Source organism: Macaca fascicularis, chromosome 19 (assembly GCF_037993035.2).
Source record: "Macaca fascicularis isolate 582-1 chromosome 19, T2T-MFA8v1.1".
Classification (NCBI taxonomy): domain Eukaryota; kingdom Metazoa; phylum Chordata; class Mammalia; order Primates; family Cercopithecidae; genus Macaca; species Macaca fascicularis.
In genome coordinates, this window is record NC_088393.1 from 21892709 (window position 1) to 21916711 (window position 24003).

Below are 24003 nucleotides of genomic sequence, written 5' to 3' on the forward strand. Positions count from 1 at the left end.
CTTGCTCTTGTTGTCCAGGCTAGAGTGCAATGGCGTGATCTTGGCTCTCTGCAACCTCTGCCTCCTGGCTTCAATTGATTCTTCTGCCTCAATCTCTGAAGTAACTGGGATTACAGGCACCTACCACCATGCCCGGCTAATATCTTGTATTTTTAGTAGAGACAGGGTTTCACCATGTTGGCCAGGCTGGTCTCGAGCTCCCGATCTCAAGTGTTCTGCCTGTCTCAGCCTCCCAAAGTGTTGGGATTACAGACATGAGTGAGCCACTGCGCCCAGCCAGAATGTACAATAGTATTAATATAGTAAAAGAAAATATCTAATTAAAAATTAAGTCCACACATAATCTAAGAGTTTTTAAATGTACTGCATTTTATTAAATAAAAGTACAATCAGTAACATTATATGGTACTACTTTAACTTACATTTAACTAAAAAATGTTTTTCTCTTATAACATGAAAGAGTATTACTCTGAACAACTACCTCATAAATCACTAAGTTAACTACAAAGAGCCTCTTCACTTAGATACTTATCATGCATCTTACATTTCATTGTCCTTACTCTTTTAGAGAAGAGGTGGTGTGTAATTCCCACCTAATAAAGTATCCCTCATATCTCTTATGCAGCAATAGTTGATCATATGCTTTCACAGGTGAATGCAATAGAAATGAAGAAATAGCATGAAGTAATTTCAGAGTTAACTTACATCATTATTTACTTTTAGAAAGTTTTGTAACTTACCAAAAAAGTATACTTGAATGTAATTATGACTTTTCAAAGAAATGTCTACTCATTTTAGTTATATAAAATTAATTTACTTACCAACTGTAGTTTTGGATTTTCTACACACAGCAGTCTGATTTAGTGTAATGTCTGAAGTGTCAGTGCCTTAGCTATTTCTACTGTTAATTCTCTGATAATTATATAAACTCAATTTGAATTAAATATTTCTTCGTATTTATTTCATCTGCAAAAGAATATTTTAGTATGAGCTCTTTGGCATTTTCTATGCTATAGTTATTGAAAAAATGTTTTCCCAAACTGATTACATTTGCTGAATTCTTCTCCGATATAAATTCCCTAACGTTGAACAAAGTTTCAGCAACTGCTTCACGGTTCTTCTCTAGTAGAAAATGTGTACAATAGGCGGGCATGGTGGCTCACGCCTGTAATCCCAGCACTTTGGGAGGCCAAGGCAGGTGGATCACGAGGTCAGGAGATTGAGACCATCCTGGCTAACACAGTGAAACCCCATTTCTACTAAAAATACAAAAAATTAGCTGGGGGTGGTGGCGGGCGGGTGGGCGCGGCACCACTAGTCCCAGCCACTCGCAAGGCTGAGGCAGGAGAATCTTGTGAACCTGGGAGGCGGAGCTTGCAGCGTGCAATGAGCTGAGATCAGGCCACCGCACTCCAGCCTGGGTGACAGAGCGAGACTCTGTCTTAAAAATAAAAAAAAAAAAATGTGTACAATAAAATAAGTGATACAAGTAGTACAACCCTCTTTATATTTGTAATGTTTGTCTTCAGAATAAACTCTTCACTTTAAAGGCTTATATTTCTGAAAGATCGTTTGATAGTTATTGTATTTATAATATTAAGTATGAACTCTCTGATGTTGTACAATATGTGAGCAGATATTAATGACTTTCCCACATTCTTTATATTTGTACACCATTTCTCTTTTTTTTTTTTTTTTTTTGAGACGGAGTCTCGCTCTGTCGCCCAGGCTGGAGTGCAGTGGCCGGATCTCGGCTCACTGCAAGCTCCGCCTCCCAGGTTTACGCCATTCTCCTGCCTCAGCCTCCCGAGTAGCTGGGACTACAGGCGCCCGCCACCTCGCCCGGCTAGTTTTTTGTATTTTTTAGTAGAGACGGGGTTTCACTGGGTTAGCCAGGATGGTCTCGATCTGCTGACCTCGTGATCCGCCCGTCTCGGCCTCCCAAAGTGCTGGGATTACAGGCTTGAGCCACCGCGCCCGGCCTGTACACCATTTCTCAACTATAAATGCTTTCCTGTGCAATAAGTTGTGAACACTGGTTAAAAGTTATATTCTTCATACTTGGAGTTTTCTCCAGTATAAATTATTTTACCTGCAATCAAGTGTGAAAACCATTTAAAAGCTCTTTCACATTCTTTGTATTTCTAGAGTTTTGCAAGAGTATAATCTTTTTTTTTCTTTTTTTAATGTTTAGAAAAGTTTGAGGTGTTATTAAAAGCACTGTGACATTCAGGATTGTAGAGTTTTGCTCCAGTATGAAACATCTTATATCTGTTAATAATTGAGGACTTGTTAAGGGCTTTGTGACATTCTTCACACTTTAGGATTTCTTTCTAGTATAAATTATGTGTTGAGAACTTGTAAAGGCTTTGTCACATTCTTCTTATTTCTAGGCTTTATCTTCCATATGAGTTCTCATGAATTCTTTTGTACTTAGTAAATGTTGAGGATTTGTTAAATCCAGGCCACATTCTTCACATTTGTACGGTTTCTCTACTATGAATTCCCTTATGTTTAATAAGGATCGAGGAATGGTTACAAGCTTTGCCACATTCTTCACTTCGTTGGGGTTCTTGAGCATGAATTCTCTTATGTACAGTAAGGTTTGATAAACGATTAAAAGGTTTACCACATTCTTCACATTTGTAGGGTTTCTCTCCAGTATGAATTATCTTATGTTGAGTAAGGTGTGAAGACCGGTTAAAGGTTTTGCCACACTCATCACACTTGTAGGGTTTCTCTCTAATATGAATTATCTTATGTGGAATAAGGTATGAAGACTGGTTAAAAGTTTTGCCACACTGTTCACATGTGTAGGGTTTCTCTCTATTATGAATCATCTTATGTTGAATAAGGTGTGAAGACCGGTTAAAAGCTTTTCCACACTCTTCATGTTTGTAGGGTTTCTCTCCAATATGACTCATCTTATGTCCAGTAAGGGCTGAGGACCGGTTAAAGGCCTGGCCACACTCTTCACATTTGTAGGGTTTCTCTCTAGTATGAATTATCTTATGTTGAGTAAGGGTAGTAAGAGCTGAAGACCAGTTAAAGGCTTTGCAACATTCATCACATTTGTAGGGCTTCTCTCTAGTATGAATTCTCTTATGTTCAGTAAGGTGTGAAGACCAGTTAAAGGCTTTGCCACATTCTTCACATTTGTAGGGTTTTTCTCTAGTATGAATTATCTTATGTCGAGTAAGGTGTGAAAACCTGTTAAAGGCTTTGCCACACTCTTCACATTTGTGGGGTTTCTCTCCAGTATGAATCCTCTTATGTCGAGAAAGGGCTGAGGACCGGTTAAAAGCATTGCCACACTCTTCACATTTGTAGGGCTTCTCTCCAGTATGAATTATCTTATGTTTAGTAAGGGCCGAGGACTTGTTAAAGGCTTTGCCACATTCTTCACATTTGTGGGAATTCTCTCTAGTATGAATTCTCTTATGTTGAGTTAGTTGTGAAAGCATGCAAAATGATTTACCACATTCTTTACATTTGCAAGTTTTCTTTTCAGTATGTCTTATCTTATGTCTATCTACATTTGAAAATTTATAAAAGACTTTCTCATATTCATCACATTGATATATTTTCCTCTGGGTTGTTGTCAGACATTGGTTAAGTCTATTACAATCTCCTTTGCACACCTTACACTCATCCACACTTTTACAGCCTAATCTTAATTGTAAATTATCACGTCCACATTTATCATATCTCCTCAGTATGACTTTTTGGAAAAAATCTTTAATGTCTCGCTCTGGCCAAAGGTCTTCAGCAATATGAGAACACATAACTAAAAGAAATTAAAACAACAAATTACTCCACTTACTGGACTCAGGTAAATATTTTTTACAAATCTAACCTATAAAACTATATAAACTATATAACCAAGATGGCATAGCAAAATAACACAGCCTCTAATTTATTCAAAAACATATAAAATGTAACAAAAACATACTGACCAAAACACATTTTTGGAAAATTTATAAATAAATGTGTGAAGTGCCCCAGGTGAAAACAATGAAAAAAGCAACATGAAGAAAAAGAAAAGTCTGTTACATTAACCAAACACAGAACTTCCTTCTCCCCAGTATAACATAGTGTTCTTAGAAGTAAATTGCCAACTCCTTGTTTCTATTTAAAAGACAAGAAAAATACTGGCACATACATTTTTATGTCTGGCTTTTAGGGGTCTTTCAAGACCCTGGTTTCAGTCTCTCATTAAATAAAATGCTGAAAAAAATAGTATACTTTGGAATGACAATTTGAGACTGCTGAGACCAAAGGTAAATGTCACACCAGCAGAGAGACTGCAGTACCACAGAAAGGGATCAAGTGTAGCAAGTGATAAATGCAAATAAACTTTTAAAACTAGAAAATAAAACATTTCAGATAAGACACATTGTAAGAATATGTTTGAAAGGCTCCCAGGATGACTAGCCGTGACAACTGGTTTCAGACTGTGCCAGGATAAAGCTACATTGTAAAGATTGTGACAGGTGGCTTTTTTTTTTCTTAAATGTCCAAGTCTCAATCAAAGATTACAATGTATACAAAATATTAGGGCAACATGGCCCCTTCAAAAAAATCATGAAATTTTCAGAAAGCAATCATTATAAAAGTATTTTAAAAACAGGAATTGTGGAGGTAAAAAACACAAAAAGAGATAATAACCAATTCTAAAGAAAAAATAGTATAAAAATAAAGAAGTTCCACAAACTAAAACACACATCTATAAGAACAATTTAAAATGTCACAGATAAGAAAGAATCTAAAGAGCTGCAAGATGAAAGTGATGTGTCATTTGTAAGCATAGTTACACAATAAAGTTTTTCAGAAGAAAATTTTACACGCCAGAAGAAAACTGTGTGATATTGTCAAAGCCCTGAAGAAAAGTAGCTGTCAAGTGAGAATAATCATCAGCAAAAATGTCCTACCAAACAATAATAAAGACCTTCCAAAATAACCAAATCCTGAGACAGTATATTGGCACTATAGATGGCCTATTTATCAAAGATGCCGAAAAAAGTTTCTTCCACTGAAAATAACATGATGCAAGAACACACAATCATATAAAAATACGTAAGTTCCTGGGAAACATACATACACAAAAATAGAATTCCTTAGCATTCTCATAAGGAGACAGAAAACTTTTATTATTCTCTAAAATTAGAAAAATAAAAGCACAGAAAGTATTGTAAATATCTGTTAATAAATACACAACTTAAAAAGATATAATCAGCAATATCAATAACAAAGTTGAGGGCAGATGTAATGATGAAAAATTTTTGTATATAACTGAAGTTCATTTTTCACCAGATTAAATATATACTGTTTTATCTTTTAGAGGTTTTATGTAATCCCCAAAGTATCACAAAGAAAATATCTGTGTAGACACCCAAAAGAAAATAAGAAAGAAGTGAAATTTTATCAATATTAAAATGAAATAGACACAAAGGAAGACAGAAAATGAGGGATAAAGATACAAGAATCAAATAAAATAAAATAACAGGAGCCTTTGTCTTTCAGAAAATTACTTACATATATGTATAATTAACTTTCTAATCAAGAGACATAGTTTCAATAGCCTTTCTACAAGAGTCAGTTTAGAACTAATAATAATAAAGCCTGAAAGTGGCAAGATTGAAGTAGGCATTTTATCCAGATATTAACCAAATGAGAGCAGAAAAGTTCAAATTAGTATTACATGAGCTACATCTTGAGTCAAAAACTCATATTATATAAAATATATATGAAGTCAAAACTCCAAAAAGACAAAGAAGGGCATTTTAAGCAATAATAGATTTATTCACTGGGAACCTATGAAAAATTTGTACATATGTGCACGTGTGTGTACGTGTGTATCTCACATTAGGGTTCCAAATATGTAAGGTAAATATTGACATAATTGAAAAAACACATAAAAAGCAATGTAATTATAGCAGGATATTTTGATACCTCACATTCTCTGATAATAATAATAAAAGAGAGTATTAGTAAAGAAACAGCAGGCCGGGCGCGGTGGCTCAAGCCTGTAATCCCAGCACTTTGGGAGGCCGAGACAGGCGGATCACGAGGTCAGGAGATCGAGACCATCCTGGCTAACACCGTGAAACCCCATCTCTACTAAAAAATACAAAAAACTAGCCGGGCGTGGTGGCGGGCGCCTGTAGTCCCAGCTACTCAGGAGGCTGAGGCAGGAGAATGGCGTGAACCCGGGAGGCGGAGCTTGCAGTGAGCTGAGATCTGGCCACACCGCACTCCAGCCTGGGTGACAGAGCAAGACTCCGTCTCAAAAAAAAAAAAAAAAGAAACAGCAGACTTGAGGGCAGTATAAAACAAGTATTTCTAACAGTTATAGAGAACACTTCTCAACATTAGGAAAAACACCCTTTGCAATAGCTCATACAACATTCTTTTTGATAGACCACCTGTTAGCTCAAAAAAATAAATCTTAACAAATGTTTTAAAATTAAAATTTTGAGGCCGGGCACGGTGGCTCACGCCTGTAATCCCAGCACTTTGGGAGGCCGAGGCAGGAGAATGGCGTGAATCCGGGAGGCGGAGCTTGCAGTAAGCCGAGATTGCGCCACTGCACTCCAGCCTGGGCAACAGAGCGAGACTCTGTCTCAAGAAAAAAAAAAAAAAAAATTAAAATTTTGAGCTGGGCGCGGTGGCTTACACCTGTAATCCAAAAACTTTGGGAGGCCGAGGCAGGTAGATCACCTAAGGTCAGGAGTTCAAGACCAGCCTGGCCAACATGAAAATACAAAATTAGCCAGGTATAGTGGTGCATGCCTGTGATCCCAGTTACTTGGGAGGCTGAGGCAGGAGAATCGCTTGGACCCAGGAGGCGGAAGTAGTTGCAGTGAGCGGAGACCACAGCTGCTGCACTCTAGCCAGGGCAACAGAGCAGGACTCTGTCTCAAAAAATAAAAATAAAAATAAAAATAACTAACTAACTAAATAAATAAATACCTGGCAGGGCACGGTGGCTCATGCCTGTAATCCCAGCACTTTGGGAGGTTGAGGTGGGTGGATCACGAGGTCAGGAGATCCAGACTATCCTGGCTAGACGGTGAAACTCCATCTCTAAAAATGCAAAAAATTAGCCGGGCGTGGTGGCAGGTGCCTGTAATCCCAGCTACTGGGGAGGCTGAGGCAGGAAAATGGCATGAACCCAGGAGGCAGAGCTTGCAGTGAGCCAAGATTGTACCACTGCACTCCAGCCTGGGCGACAAAGCGAGACTCTGTCTCAAAACAAAAACAAAAACAAAACAAAACAAAACAAAAAAAACACCTAAAACACCTAAAACACCTAAAAGTTTATGCCTATAGTCTCAGCACTTTGGGAGACCAAGGCGGGTGGATCAACTGAGGTGGGGAGTTTGAGACCAGCCTGGCCAATATGGTGAAACCCTGTCTCTACTAAAAATACAAAAATTAGCTGGGCCTGGTGGCAAGCACCTATAATCCCTCAGATACTCAGGAGGTTAAGGCACAAGAATTGCTTGAACCCAGGAGGCAGGGGTTCCAGCCTGGGCAACAGAGATTGTCTCAAAAAAAAAAACAAAACAAAACAATAAAAACACCCTAAAATTTATGGATTACTTTCCATGAACAAAATGGAATAAGAATATAAAACAATGGGAAAAAATTGAAAAATTCACAAATATATAGAAATTAAACAATACACTCAAGCATGCTCTTGTTCAAAGGTTAAAATAATTAATATTGTAAAGATGTTTATACTATTTAATGTAATCTACAGATTTAATGCAATGTTTCTCAAATTTCTCATTGCATTTTTGAAAAAAATAGCAACAGCAAATGCCGAGTGCTATCGCAAGAGACAACAAAGGACCCAACAATCTTCCAAAAAAAAAAAAAATGTTGGAGGCATTATAATTTCTAATTTCAAAACAGATTACAAAGCTACAGAATTAAAGCAATTTGGTATGACTATCAAGCTGAAAACAAGACAAATCAAATAGAATGCAACACATAAACTTTCATATATATGGTCATATAGTCATTTGCTTACCCATAATTGTAGCATTGTTACTGAAAGCCAATAGGTAAAAACAATGCTAGTTTCTGTCACCAAATTATTCAATACATATAATTTGAAATGTAAAAATATTGGAATACTCAGTTTCCAAAAAGCAGAAAATATTCTAACAACTACACAGATAAATCTTGATGACATTTTGCAAAGTGACATGAGCCAGTCACAAACAGACAGAGATTGTATGAGATATATAAAGAAGTTGCACCACGAAGAACAGAAAACAGAATGGTGTTTGAAAAGTGCCACAATACAGGAAAAATTGGTAGTTGTATGATGTGTAGAGATTTAGTTCTGCAAGACGAAAACACTTCAGCAATATGAATATTTGACAATATTTTATTATAAATTGTTGTGCTTTTGACAAGTAAAAATGAACAATAATAGCTAGAAATGTAGGTTTTTTTTTTTTTTTTTTTTTGGAGACGGAGTTTCGCTCTTGTCGCCCAGCTGAAGTGCAATGGCACCATGTTGACTCACTGCAACCTCCGCCTTCTGAGTTCAAGCGATTCCCCCTGCCTCAGCTTCACGAGTAACCGGGATTACAGGTGCCCAACACCATGCACGGCTAATGTTTTTGTATTTTTGGTAAAGATGGGGTTTTGTCACCTTGGCCAGGCTAGTCTCAAACTGCTGACCTCAGGTGATCCACCTGCCTCGGCCTCCCCAAGTGCTGGGATTACAGGCGTGAACCACCGTGCCCAGCTGATAGTTTTTAAATTATCTTCATGCTGGGCGCAGTGGTTCACGCCTGTAATTCCAGCACTTTGGGCGGCCGAGGTGGGTGGATCATGAGGTGAGGAGATAGAGACCATCTTGGCTAAAATGGTGAAACCCTGTCTCTACTAAAAATACAAAAAATTAGCCAGGTGTGGTGGCGGGCACCTGTAGTCCCAGCTACTCTGGAGGCTGAGACAGGAGAATAGCGTGAACCCGGGAAGCAGAGCTTACAGTGAAGCCAAGATCGCACCACTGCACTCCAGCCTGGGCAGCAGAGCTATACTCTGTCTCAAAACAAAAAGCAAACAAACAAAAAACCCAAATCTGTTGATGATGCAATGAAAATGAAACCCATGTTGATTGCTGGTGAAACTCAGGAATGTAGCCATTATTTAAAAAGGTTATAAATGTACCTCAAATAATTAAAAATAAAATTATAGAATACAGCAATCTCATTTATGAATCTGTATCTATAACATGCAACACAGGACCTGGAAGACAAATTTGAACAATCATGTTTATTGTATTAGTATTCACAAAAGTCAAAAGGCTGAAGAAACCCAAATGTCTTTTAATCTGGAAACACGTTGAAAAATATAATACATAAATACAATGAAATATTATTTGGCGTTATAAAATCTTGTCATATTTGAAGATTAACTGAGAATATTGTGTCCCCTGAAATAAGCCAGTAACAAAATAATGAATACTATATAATTCCATAATACGAGATATTTTAAGTAGTCACACTCATAAAAACAGAAAGTGAAATGGTGTTTGTCAATGGTTGGAGAGGGTAAAATGGGTTGTTTTTACTTAATGGGTATTGAGTTTTAGTTTTACAAGATGGAAAATTTCTATAAGTCTCTTGTATAACAATGTGAATGTACTTCACATGCCTGAAATATATGCCATTTTTTTGGAAACAGGGTTTTGTCACCCAAGCTGGAATGCAGCGGTACAACTATGGCTCACTGCAGCCTCAAACTCCCAGGTTCAAATAATACTCCCCCCTAGCTCCCAAATAGCTAGGGCCACAGGTGCACACTACCATGGCTGGCTATTAAATTTTTTTTTTTTTTGCAGAGAGGGGGTCTTTATATGTTGCCCAGGCTGGTCTCAATATTTTGGGCTCAAGTAATCCTTCTGACTTGGCCTCCCAAAATCCTGCTCTTATTGATGTGAGCCACCACCTTCCTAGGACTGAAATGTACACATAAATAGACTAAAGATGGTAAATTTTAGGCCAGGCGGGGTGACTCACACCTATAATCCCAGCACATTGGGAGGCCGGGGCAGGCAGATCACTTGAGGCCAGGAGTTCAAGATCAGCCTGGCCAACATGGTGAAACCGCATCTCTTCTAAAAATACAAAAATTATCTGGGTGTGGTTGCCTATGGCTATAATCCCAGCTACTCAGGAGGCTGAGGCAGGAGAATTGCTTGAATGCGGGAGGCGAAGATTGCAGGGAGGCAAAGGTTACAATGAGCCGACATTATGCCACTGCAGTCCAGTCTAGGTAGCAGAGCAAGATTCCATCTCAAAAAAAGACGGTAAATTTTATGTTATCTGTTTTTTCAACAATAAATGTTTTAGGAGAAAAACTAAAAAAAATACAGAATTATAAATCCTTTCAAAAATTAACTTCAAAAAAATGACGAAAAAGAAAGAATATTAAAAAAAGAATACCGGCCGGGCGCGGTGGCTCAAGCCTGTAATCCCAGCACTTTGGGAGGCCGAGACGGGCGGATCACGAGGTCAGGAGATCGAGACCATCCTGGCTAACACGGTGAAACCCCGTCTCTACTAAAAAATACAAAAAAACTAGCCGGGCGCGGTGGCGGGCGCCTGTAGTCCCAACTACTCGGGAGGCTGAGGCAGGAGAATGGCGTGAACCCGGGAGGCGGAGCTTGCAGTGAGCTGAGATCAGGCCACTGCACTCCAGCCTGGGCGGCAGAGCGAGACTCCGTCTCAAAAAAAAAAAAAAAAAAGAATACCTTCAAATCACAAAAGTTTTTAACACAAAAAAATATATATTCACTAAACACATGGTGAAAATAAGACTATTTCCATGACTACTCACTTAGACAAAACCACTAAAAATCAGCTAAAAAATATATACATAAGCGATAACCAAAATTGGGGTATAGATAAAAACACACACCTATATAATCTGATCATGACAGACATATGAATGGATGAATGGTTTATCTTTTTTTTTTTCCTTGAGGATTCTTGCTCTGTCACCCAAGCCAGAGTGCAATGGCACGATCTTGGCTCACTGAAACCTCTGCCTACTGGGTTCAAGCAATTCTCCTGCCTCACCCTCCCGAGTAGCTGGGATTACAGATACAGGTGCACGCCACCATGCCCGGCTAATTTTTTGTATTTTTAATAGAGACGGGGTTTCACCAAATTGGTCAGGCTGGTCTCAAACTCCTGACCTCAGGTAATCCACCCGCCTCGGCCTCCCAAAGTGCTAAGATTAAAGCTGTGAGCCACTGCGCTCAGCCTGGATGGTTTATCTCTTATATTGACTTAAAGTGTACAAACAGAATTGCAAATTGTCTAAAATTATAGTACGTAAGTAAAACAAAAAACTCACAATGAACTGATGTTAAGAAACCTACACTGAAAAAAACACAAACATGGAACTGCAAAACAATAATAAAATGTTTACTCATATAATCTGGTATGCAACATTGATGTACCATTAAAAAAAAATTGTCGAGATAGCTACAATATTTGACAGTAACTGTGTACTTACTGAAGGCAGGTATTTTGAATCACTGACAGGCACTATGTGGCAGTAAAATTTTAGAGAAAATGCAGTATAATCATAAATAGAAGATTCTAATGACAAACATTTAATAAATAAGCATTTAAAATAAACTAGAGATCATGTTTATGTTTTAATTGTATGTTATTCTTTCACAAAATGAAACTGCTGTAATCCAAGTTTAGAAGCAAGGAATAGCCTTACATTGCTAAATTATATGTACGTAATTTAATATATATTATATATTTTATATACATATAATATATATAGCAGATTATAGTTAGAGTCTCTGTTATATAAAACAAATATTTAGACATAAATTGTTATTATTTAGATATAGGCTAGAGAAAGTGGGTGAAAAGCTTATAATTCCTGTTTGCCTGCAGCAAACTTAAATTTATAAGTAACTATATTAGTAAATATGGAGTGCCTACTAATTATCTAATTTACTTCAAACATAACATGTAAATTCTACTTTATTGTTCCTAATGTCTGAATCTAAAATTACAGGCAAATTTGAAACAGAAAATAGAAATTAAAAACTTGTAGAAAGGGTGACATTAGTAAGATGGAAAAATAAAAGGTGTCCTATTTGTCTATTCCACCACAGCAAGAAAATTTGTTGGCCATCCCTGACAAAAATACCTTTATGAGAGAACCAGTCCTCATGGCTTGAACCTGTAATAACAGCTACATGGTATGTTAAGGTTGGAGAATTGCTTCAGGGTAGGATTTCAAAACCAGTCTGGGTTATGTAGCAAGACCCTATCTCCAAAATAAGTGCCTTTAAGAGATCTTTAAGGTCCAGGGATGAAGTTGTGAAATTCTGCTAAGCCAAAGATTGAAGAGTGTTCTCTTCAGAAGGTAGGCTGTCATTCCAGTGGCAAACTACAGGATCCCTGGTCTTGGCTACAGTACAGGAAATGGCCAACCCACCTTGGTCCCACTGAGAATTCGAATTTACTCTAATTACTTCAAAATCCTTTCAGCCACAGTCTGGGAGAGATTCTTTACTTTCACAGGCCTGGAGGAAGACACCCGTTTATAGCCATGGGGGCCCCAGGCCTGCAGACCCTGGCTTTTAATGTGGTGCCTTTAGCAGTTCAAAGTTTCAGTTCCAGCTTCCTGGGCCACAGTTTATGGCCAGTTCTCTTTACCTAGAAAGCAACACAGTGACCCGAGGAAATCCTCTGTGGTACTCAGCAAAAGCCATACTCATTTACATCCCGATTTAAGGTACATTATATACAGACCCAACTACAAAAACCTGCCCTAGTGTCTGCCCTACAGAGCAAAATTTTGAAGGATATCCAGTCTGTCCAAAAATAATTGGGAATTACAACTACCTGAGCCCCTTGTAACAAGCCGACTAAAGGTGGATGCTAGTGCAGACCCAGCAATCTTGTGACCAAGCTACAACCCCTCTCCATCACAAACCCAGTGGGAATCCCATCACCCTGGGGGCCCAATGGAAGATCTTTACCTCCTGAAACCAGTTTATAGCAACTTCAAGAGGTGTTTGCTTCTTCAAATTCACAGACACCAAATGCAAAATTATATTGTGCAGCTTGTCAATGCTTCCATTTTAACATAGCACTGAAGTATGTGGCAGAATAATTAGTCAAAACAATTTTCTAAAAGTCATTGAAACTGAAGACAAATAAGTAAAAATTTGCTGTTTGTAGATTACATGATCTTATATATAGAAAACCATAAGCAGTGCATTAAAACCTAAGTTAATAAACTCAGTAAATTCACAAAATATAAAATTAACATACAAGTTATGGTCCCATACACTTAAGACAAACTATCTGATAAAATAGACAAAAAAAAATCTTATTTACAATAGCATTAAAATAATAAATTTCTGGCTGGGCACGGTGGCTCACACCTGTAATCCCAGCTGTTTGGGAGGCCAAGGAGGGTGGATCATCTGAGGTCAGGAGTTCAAGACTAGCCTGACCAACATGGTGGAACCTCATCTTTACTAAAAATACAAAAATTAGCTGGGCATGGTGGCAGGTGCCTGTAATCCCAGCTGCTTGAAAGGCTGAGGCAGGAGAATTGCTAGAACCCAGGAGGTGGAGTTAGCAGTGAGCTGCGACCACGCCATTGCACTCTATTCTGGGCAAGAAGAGTGAAACTACATCTCAAAAACATAAATAAATAAATTTATCTCTGAGAACAAAGACCAAGGAAATAAAAATTCTTGACACTGAAAGATATAAGATAGCTAGGAAAAGAAATAGAGAAGACACAAATAAATTTAAAAATGTTTTATGACTCTGACTTGAAAGAATATAGATTCAATAAATACAGATTCAATAAGCTCCCTATAAAAATTCCAGTGGCAAGTTTTTTTCACAGTAATGGAAAATACAAGACTAAAGTTTACATGAAACTACAATAAACTTTGAATAGCCAAAGCAATCTGAAGGAAAAAAAATAAAGCAGAACGACATCATATTTTATCATTCCAAACTCTCAATATACTAAAAAGATGGAATGTGCAGAAAAATTAAAAATTCAATGGAAAAGAAACCACTACTCCATTCATTTCAGACATGATGCAAAAAGAGAACTTAAAAAATAGCTTAACACAGTTTTTAAAAATTATGCAGATATCTGTGTCCCTAAAAACAATGAAAAAGGAGTCAGATTGTACAGTCTCTTATATGCCATGAGGACTTTGGCTCTCACTGTAAACTTGAAGAAAAATGACTGAAAGTAGAATCTTTAGAGAATTTATTTATTTATTTATTTTATTTATTTATTTTGTTTTTTTTTTGAGACGGAGTCTCGGTCTGTCGCCCAGGCTGGAGTGCAGTGGCTGGATCTCAGCTCACTGCAAGCTCCGCCTCCCGGGTTCACGCCATTCTCCTGCCTCAGCCTCCCGAGTAGCTGGGACTACAGGCGCCCGCAGCCTCGCCCGGCTAGTTTTTTTTTTGTATTTTTTAGTAGAGACGGGGTTTCACTGGGTTAGCCAGGATGGTCTCGATCTCCTGACCTCGTGATCCGCCGGTCTCGGCCTCCCAAAGTGCTGGGATTACAGGCTTGAGCCACCGCGCCCGGCCAGAGAATTTAAAAGCATAAGACAGAAAATGCCCCTATGTGAGAACAAAGAAAAAAAAAAACAAAAACAAGCCTCAGACTTCGAGAAACTATACCCTTTGGAACACAGCTTCCCAAATGACATTTTAAGGACTTGCTTTCTTTCTCCTTGACCTTTGGATCTCTCATCTGTGTCATCTGTTGTATTGGCTTTCACTCTCACCTACCTGGGGTTTTGGCTACCATCTCATGTCTCTTCATATTCCAGGGCTCTTTTCCTTGCTTCAGACAGGTGACTAGGTCTGGCTTAGAGACAGCAATACCTGTTTTATTAAAAATAAGTAACATGCATCTTGCTCATATTCTCCAATTACCAACTTAGTAATGTGCTCAGTAAAGAGGATGTAATACAATATTCTAATACATTTATCCCAAAATACTAATTTATAAAAATTAAAAAAAATATATTTAGAAAACACTGTATATTTGTAGGTTCTTAATTCACTACCCAGTAGTACTGAATTAAAAAATTGGTGCTAGCAATTAGATTTTAAGGTGTGGGCGATAGTATTTTACACCACTAAATTTCTGGAATTACCACTAATCTAGAATGAGGGATACAGATCAGCTCAGCAATGTGGAAAGTTCAGCTCAAGATGAAACATCTTGAAATTTCTTTTTCCTACACTGACAAATCCTTATGATTTTCTTGAAAACAGGGGTTTGAAACTCATTTATGCAAAGCATAATTATCAAAAATGACCAAATTACCAAATAATTCTACAAAAAAACCAAAAATGAAGTATTTGGGGTACATTAGGAATTGAGTATTGAAGTTATTCTCACCCAGGAAGACCAGGTTTCTGTAGTTCTCTAACATCACATCCCTATATAAATTCTGCTGTGCAGTGTCCAGGCATTGCCACTCCTCCAGAGAGAATTCTACAGTCACATCCCTAAATGTCAGTGGTCCCTGAAAAACACACAAACAAGATACACATGTATTTACCAAGTGGTCATGGACAGAATTTTAAATTTCACTCAAGGTATAATTACAGAGTAGAGAGAACAGGTTCTGACTTATAGGAGTGACTGAAATTATCCAAGAAAATAATTTTTAACACAGAAATATTCCCTATTCTCTGACTCTAAAGACACACCCCCACACACATTTACCAAATGGCCACAGGCAGAATTTTTAATGTGACTCAGGGTCAAATGAGAGAGTAGAGAACTGGTTCTGACTTATAGAAGTGACTAAAATTATCTAATAAAATAATTTTCAACATAGAAATATTCTCTAATATATTCTTTTTACTTTTCTATTTTTATTATACTTTAAGTTCTAGGGTGCATGTGCACAACGTGCAGGTTTGTTACATATGTATACATGTGCCATTCACATTAGGTATATCTCCTAATGCTATCCCTCCCCTCTCCCTCAACGCCACTACAGGCCCCTTTGTGTGACGTTCCCCACCCCGTGTCCGAGTGTCCTCATTGTTCAATTCCCACCTACGAGTGAGAACATGTGGTGTTTGGTTTTCTGTCCTTGCGATAGTGTGCTCAGAATGACGGTTTCCAGTTTCATCCATGTCCCTGTAAAGGACATGAACTCATCCTTTTTTTATGGCTGCATAATATTCTATGGTGCATATGTGCCACATTTTCTTAATTCAGTCTATCATTGATGGACATCTGAGTTGGTTCCAAGTCTGTGCTATTGTGAATAGTGCCACAGTAAACATACGTATGCATGTGTCTTTACAGCAGCAGCATGATTTATAATCCTTTGGGCATATTCCCAGTAATAGGATGGCTGGGTCAAATGTATTTCTAGTTCTAGATCCTTGAGGAATCGCCTCACTGTCTTCCACAATGGTTGAACTAGTTTACAGTCCTAACAACAGTATAAATGTGTTCCTATTTCTCCACATCTTCTCCAGCACCTATTGTTTCCTTACTTATAACTACCTGATAGAGGTTCCAAGATGGCTGAATAGGAACAGCTCCAGTCTACAGCTCCCAGCATGAGCGACATAGAAGATGGGTGATTTCTGCATTTCCAGCTGAGGAACTGGGTTCATCTCACTGGGGCTTGTCAGACAGTGGGTGCAGTACACGGAGTGTGAGCTAAAGCAGGATGGGGTATTGTCTCACCCAGGAAGTGCAAGGAGTGGGGGAATTCCCTTTCCTAGCCATGGGAAGCTGTGACAGACAGTACCTGGAAAATTGGGACATTCCCACCCTAATACTGCGCATTTCCAACAGTCTTAGCAAAGGGAGATTATATCCCACGCCTGGCTCAGAGGGTCCCATGCCCACAGAGCCTCACTCACTGCTAGCACAGCAGTCTGAGATCCAACTGCAAGGCAGCAGTGAGGCTGGGGGAGGGGCGTCCACCATTGCTGAGGCTTGAGTAGGTAAACAAAGCAGCCAGGAAGCTCGAACTTGGTGGATCCCACCACAGCTCAAGGAGGCCTGCCTGCCTCTATAGACTCCACCTCTGGGGAGAGGGCATAGCTGAACAAAAGGTAGCAGAAACTTCTTCAGACTTAAACATCCCTGTCTGACAGCTTTGAAGAGAGTAGTGGTTCTCCAAGCATGGAGTTTGAGATCTGAGAATGAATAGATTGCCTCCCCTGACCCCTGAGTAGCCTAATTGTCACACTTTGAGAGGTGACAATGTGCTAGCAGCCCTCATTCTCAGCGCCTCCTCGGCCTCGGCATCCACTCTGGTGGTGCTTGAGGAGTCCTTCAGCCCGCCAGGGCACTATGGGAGCCCCTCTCTGGGCTGGCTGAGGTGGAAGCTGCCTCCCTCTGCTTGCGGGCAGGTGTGGAAGGAGAGGTGCAGGCAGGAACCAGGGCTGTGGGCCACGCTCTTGGGCCAGTGCAAGTTCCTGCAGGGGTGGACAGGGGCAGGGACTCTGGCTCAGCGGCCCGCACATGGAGCAGCCAGGCAGGGCCACCCGCCCAGGACAGTGAGGGGCTTAGCACCAGGGCCAGCAGCTGTGGAGGTTGCGCAGGGTCCCCCAGCAGTGCTGGTCTCCCAGCCTGCCGGTGCTGCACTTAAATTCTTAGCTGCCTCCCCACTAGGCAGGGCTCAGGACCTGCAGCCCACCATGTCTGAGCTCCCCTGCCTGCAGTGGGCTCCAGCTCAGAGCCTCCTGGATGGGCACTGCCCCCTGCTCCATGGTGCCCGGTCCCATCCAGAGCCCAAGGGCTGAGTGCAGGCACAGCTCGGGACTGGCGGGCAGCTCCACCTGCAGCCCCAGTGCAGGATCCACTAAGTGAAGCCAGGGGACTTGGAGAACTTTTATATCTAGCTGGAGGATTGTATGTGCACCAATCAGCACTCTGTATCTAGCTAATCCGGTGGGGACTTCGAGAACTTTTATGTCTAGCTAGAGGATGGTAAATATGCTGTAGCTCAGGGTTTGTAAATACACCAATCAGTACTCTATGTCTAAATCAAGCTTTGTAAATACACCAATTGGTACTCTGTATCTAGCTAACTCTGTGTCTAGCTAACCTAGTGGGAACTTGGAGAACTTTGTCTAGCCTCTGTGTCTAGCTCAAGGATTGTAAACGCACCAGTCAGCTCTCTGTAAAATGGACCAATCAGCTCTCTATAAAATGGACCAATCAGCAGGATGTGGGTGGGGTCAGGTAAGGGAATAAAAGCAGGCTGCCTGTGCCAGCAGTGGCAACCTGCTGGGGTCCCTTCCACACTGTGGAAGCTTTGTTCTTTCGCTCTTTGCAATAAATCTTGCTGCTGCTCACTCTTTGGGTCCACGCTGCCTTTATGAGCTGTAACACCGCGAAGGTCTGCAGCTTCACTCCTGAAACCAACAAGACCATGAACCCACCGGGAAGAACAAACAACTCCAGACGTGCTGCCTTTAAGAGCTGTAACACTCACCACGAAGGTCTGCAGCTTCACTCCTGACAGTGAGACCATGAACCCACCAGAAGGAAGAAGCTCCAGCCACATCTGAATGTCTGAAGGAACAAACTCCGGACACACCATCTTTAAGAACTGTATAACACTCACCGCGAGGGTCCGTGGCGACATTCTTGAAGTCAGTGAGACCAAGAACCCACCAATTCCGGACACAACCTCCCAGTAGGGGCTGACTGACACCTCATGCAGCTGGGTGCCCCTCTGAGATGAAGATTCCAGAGGAAGGATCAGGCAGCAACATTTACCATTCTACAATATTTGCTGTTCTGCAGCCTCTGCTGGTGATACCCAGGCAAACACGGTCTGGAGTGGACCTCCAGCAAACTCCAACAGACCGCAGCGGAGGGTCCTGACTGTTAGAAGGAAAACTAACAAATAGAAAGGACATCTCTAATGTATTCTCTAACTCTGATGAAAGAGAGTGGCATAGGAGCCACAACATCAGTATATATATGCTATTTTTCTGAATAAAGTATAAAATTAAGGGCATAAACACAAACGTACATTTTTGAGTGCTATATTTACATCACACAGAATGAGTTGTGTATATTTTTCAGATCAAAAAGACATGTTGAGTTAGCAGGTACCTCTCAAATTTTAATGTGTAGAATAAACCGGATATATTGTTAATGCAGATTATTTTTTCAGAAGATCTAGAATAAAGTCTGAGTTTCTGAATTTCTTTTTTATTTTTTTAGCTTCTGAATTTCTAACAAGTTCACCAGTAATGCCAATGTTTTTGGCCCAAGAATATTTTGTCAAACATCCAGTAAGTAAAAGACCCTGTATTTTTCCTAGTATTCCTGGACTGTAAAAGATGATGAGAGCTTTCACTTACTAAAGACATATATGCAAAGAAAACCTAAGAAAGAGGGGCAGCTACCAGATAAAATGTGATGGTTTATGCACATCAGCTGCATAAAAATAATTTATAATGAAAAGAAAAATAATTAACTTTCTAGTTAAAAAAAAAAAAAAAAAATCTGTCACAGAGCTCCTAAACCAAGTGAATCACTAATTTTAACTGCACTAGGACAAATTTTTGTGATGTGCTGATGCACAAAAGAACATAGCATCACCACTGTGACATTTTCCCCAAAAGTAAATTGTAGTCCGAATTTAACCATAAAGAACCATGTGTTTTACGCAAAGTTCAAGACACAGATATCTCCCATGTTCTGTCATTTTTAATAGTGATTTTAAGTAGTCTTTCTGTAACACTCTAGAGAGCAGGTATCTTCCAATTTTTTTTTCAGGACTTTCTGGGTAATAAATGCCATGCTCTTTAAATAAACATTTTCTTAATCCTGTTCTGCATAGAGTTAATGAAGAACACAGATGGAACCTCAACATTACAAGTTTTCCATTTTTACTAAGAACCCCATTCTTGCCGGGCGCGGTGGCTCACGCCTGTAATCCCAGCACTTTGGGAGGCTGAGACGGGCGGATCACAAGGTCAGGAGATCGAGACCACGGTGAAACCCCGTCTCTACTAAAAAAATACAAAAAATTAGCCGGGCGTGGTTGTGGGCGCCTGTAGTCCCAGCTACTCGGGAGGCTGAGGCAGGAGAATGGCGTGAACCCGGGAGGCGGAGCTTGCAGTGAGCCGAGATCGCGCCACTGCACTCCAGCCTGGGCTGGGCGACAGAGCGAGACTCCGTCTCAAAAAAAAAAAAAAAAAAAAAAAAAAAAAAAAGAACTCCATTCTTCTTCCAATAGGAATCTTGAGTATTCACACCTTCCCAGCCACAAACGGAACATTTTTAATACAGCAGATTACAAATGCATAAAGAGAATTCTGTATGGCATATAAGAAGCCATGATGTAGAAGGCTCTGGTATATGGGAAAAAACATTTTTCAGAGACCCCTGACTATTATAAGAATTTTTTAAGTAGCTAAACTCATTAGTGAGGAAAAACACAAGTAGAGAAGTAAAGGTTTGCATGTAAAAATGCATGGCATTTCAGAAGGCAGACTGGATACAGCTCTTGATGAGACACATTTAGCTAAAAAAAAAAAAAAAAAAAAAAAAAAATTTTTCCTCCTTCTCTGGAATTCCTGCTCAGATGACATTTTCTGCACCAATTACACCTGCATCTTGAGAATATGCCTTTAAAGGTGTCAGCACCACCCATGTACCTACCTCCTTCCACCACACCCACAGGCAGAAGGACCAAGACCTGCAGAAAAATTCCATCCATTTCTGTCCTTTACACCAGAAGAGATTCAGGATCGATGAGCTGCTCCATGAAGATCAAAATATAAGTTTCTTCTTTTCTGTCCTAGGGTGCCACAGACAGCAGCAATTTCTGCTATAGTAACGGTAACATGGGCCACACTGCCTTGTCTCTCCCAAACCCAAACAAAACAGGCCCTGTGACTACCGTTAAGTGCAAAGGTTTCTGCCTTAACTCTCATGAATGTCTTGAACCCTTCATTGTTGATTCTGGCCTCACCTTGGAATTAGAGGAGGTACCTAATTAAAACAACAAGTATGATTCCACCTAAAACAATAAACAAAACCTGTGGAAAAAGCTCAAGTAAGGATTTTTCTGCAAATTGCCCATGTAATCCTAATTAGAGGTCTGGGCTTATAACCACTTAGCTAAGCATTTAATCTCAAGCTTTTATGAGCTTACAAATCACTTAGTAATTTTGGCCCCACTCTATGTAATGTGATTCTGCAGGTTTGAAAAGGGTCCATAATGAATGTTTTAAACAAGTCCCCTGTCAATGTTGATGTTACTCCCCCTGGGCTCATGATTAGCATGGAGAAAGCATGCATAGCACAGAGTCCCTTACACTCATTACTCTTGTCACAACACAAATACTTCTAGGGCAAATAAAGACAACCACTCTCCATCCTAAAGTATCATATTCTTTGCTGGCTCTGTAGAGTATACAGAGAAAACAGAAAGCAGCCATATCTGAATAAGTCTGTGTTTAAATAACAACATGTACAAGTGTACTGATGGAATGTTTATTAAACATTGTGCTCTATGTGCTTAAGAGGATGTTGCAGAGCACTGTGCTGGGAATAACACATTATGTGACTTAATCGTCATAATACCTTTGGAGTTGGTGGTAAGTGTTTAATAATTCCCAGGATTTAGATAAAGGGCACAGCATTTTAATTTTTTCAGTTTCTCTGTCATTAATTTTTTATAAAATGTATAGAATAAAAGCTATATAGCTAGATGAGAAGGATAAAGGAAAAATTTAATGTAGTTTAGAGGAATTTTTATTGTGTTTATATTAATTTTTTGTGACTTGTGGAGCAACTACTGATTTGTAATAGAAAACAAGTTGCTAAATGGAATGTCTCCGCAAGCACTGGTTTTAATAAAAAATTTAAGAAGTAAGACCATAAAATACATAATTTATTATTCCCATTTGTCTGCTTTTGGATTTCAGGAAATTGTGAGCACCACCTCTACAAAGGCAGCAGGATTCACCAACCAAAACTCTGTTCTTATTAAATCAGTTCTTTGAGGCCAGACTCTACGGTGGGGACAGGCCTAAATAGAGCCCCAAGTAGGGTGAATCTAAACAGAACTGGAGCAGGGAGTGGAGCCTATGTAGAATTCTGTTCTCTATGACACTGGGGTACTTCCATTTCTGTTTCCTAAGCTTACCTAAGAAAAACAAATCCCAGAGTTTGTGTAACTTTAAACTTTTTTAGCTACTGCCCTGTCAATTTTATAATATATATTAATAATCCATTTAAACAAATATCTTAAGGATATCTAGAATAATTTTATTAGAAAATAAATATGTATTCTTAGCAAAGTAAAAGAAATAAAAACAATTCTTCTGTCCATGAACATCCCTTCAGGTGATGACATCAGAAGTCACAACAATATAAACATTGTTTATTTTTTATTTGGGTCACTTACAGCCCAAAACACTCCAAGTTTTTTTTTGCACAAATCTATTTATTGTATCAACCATATGGTGCTTAATTCATTATTTATCCAGTTGCTAGTCTGGACTAAAAGTTGATGGATGATAGTGGAACAGAAATTAAAAGAAAGAATGTGTAAGCAAAACCTCAGTTCTATGTAAGAAAACCCAATTCCCCCTGAGGAAGAGAAAGAGCTGGAGTCCTTTAAAAATTAACTGTTTTTCTGTGGCTAGTGAGCCTTATCTTTCCCTTTCCCAGGCATTGTGAAGACCCTGTTTCTCTAGCTGTGTAGCTGCAAGGTCACTAGACAGATAAACTCAAGTCATAAAACATGTTTTTCCTTGAAAAGTAAGAAATGATGTAAAGTATTAACTGAATAACTGTCTTTGTTTCTCACTTCTGTAATATGCTTCCCCCTGCACAGATCTCCCCGCGCCCTACAAAATGCTTAAAAGGTAACTGAACTCTTTGTTCAGGGCTCAGTCCTTTTGGATGTTAATCCGACTGGATCGGTGCACCTAAATAATAAATCTTCCTCAACCCCTCTGTCTGATTCCTAAATTATCCCACAACATTAGGGACCACGACTGCTTCATCTATTATTCTAATGACCACATGAGATGGAAGCATTTAGTTTGAATCTCCAGAACATCTTCTTTTCCCCCCAAGTACCAGGAATCTGAAGAAACCATCATCTGGGTACCAACCAAAGATATCTCTTGTATGAGGGGAGGAACAAACACAGGATGACCCATTTCTCTTACACTGAGACAGAAGCAGAGTTAACCACTCTTGTCAGGGTGACACAACTCTGCTCTGGAAATCCTCAAATGTCTCAAAGATGCCCAGGTGATTCCGGGAGGGTTTTCCGTGACCATGCGCTGATGGCCCAAATGTAAGCCTAACCCAAAGCCAAAGCTGATCTTTGACAAAAACAGAAAAGATTTAGGCTGATTCTAAATAGAAAATGGAAGGACCCTGGTAAAGCTCCAGAACCTGGATCACCTGTCCTGATTTGCTAGCTTTTGGGTAAGAGGAAGGATAAAAATGTTCTACTCCAGTATCACATTTTACAAGTAGGTATAGTTGTGGTCATGGCTACGATACTTTGTAGTCTTGATCTCTCACTCCTAAGATGCTCATCTTTACTTAAAGATTCTGCTATCAGATTCTATTTACACTGGGATCCTCTCATGTAACTGTAGCAGGTCACTGGACAAGACCTGAAAAGCTCAAAGGGAGGCCGGGCGCGGTGGCTCAAGCCTGTAATCCCAGCACTTTGGGAGGCCGAGATGGGCGGATCACGAGGTCAGGAGATCGAGACTATCCTGGCTAACACGGTGAAACCCCGTCTCTACTAAAAAATACAAAAAACTAGCCGGGCAAGGTGGTGGGCGCCTGTAGTCCCAGCTACTCGGGAAGCTGAGGCAGGAGAATGGTGTGAACCCAGGAGGCGGAGCTTGCAGTGAGCTGAGATCCGGCCATTGCACTCCAGCCTGGGCGACAGAGCGAGACTCCGTC

The 24003-nt window shown here is 39.7% G+C and overlaps 1 protein-coding gene across 1 annotated transcript; it reads right to left on the reverse strand.

Moving 5' to 3' along the window:
- Positions 1 to 351: 351 nt before the first annotated feature.
- On the reverse strand, positions 352 to 16606 carry LOC102140476 (uncharacterized). The gene is given in 6 exon segments (XM_065535548.2): positions 352 to 2464; positions 2467 to 2495; positions 2497 to 3787; positions 14841 to 14936; positions 15460 to 15586; positions 16588 to 16606. Coding segments are annotated over 5 exon segments (1518 nt in total). The 5' UTR covers positions 15494 to 15586; positions 16588 to 16606; the 3' UTR covers positions 352 to 2396.
- Positions 16607 to 24003: the final 7397 nt, after the last annotated feature.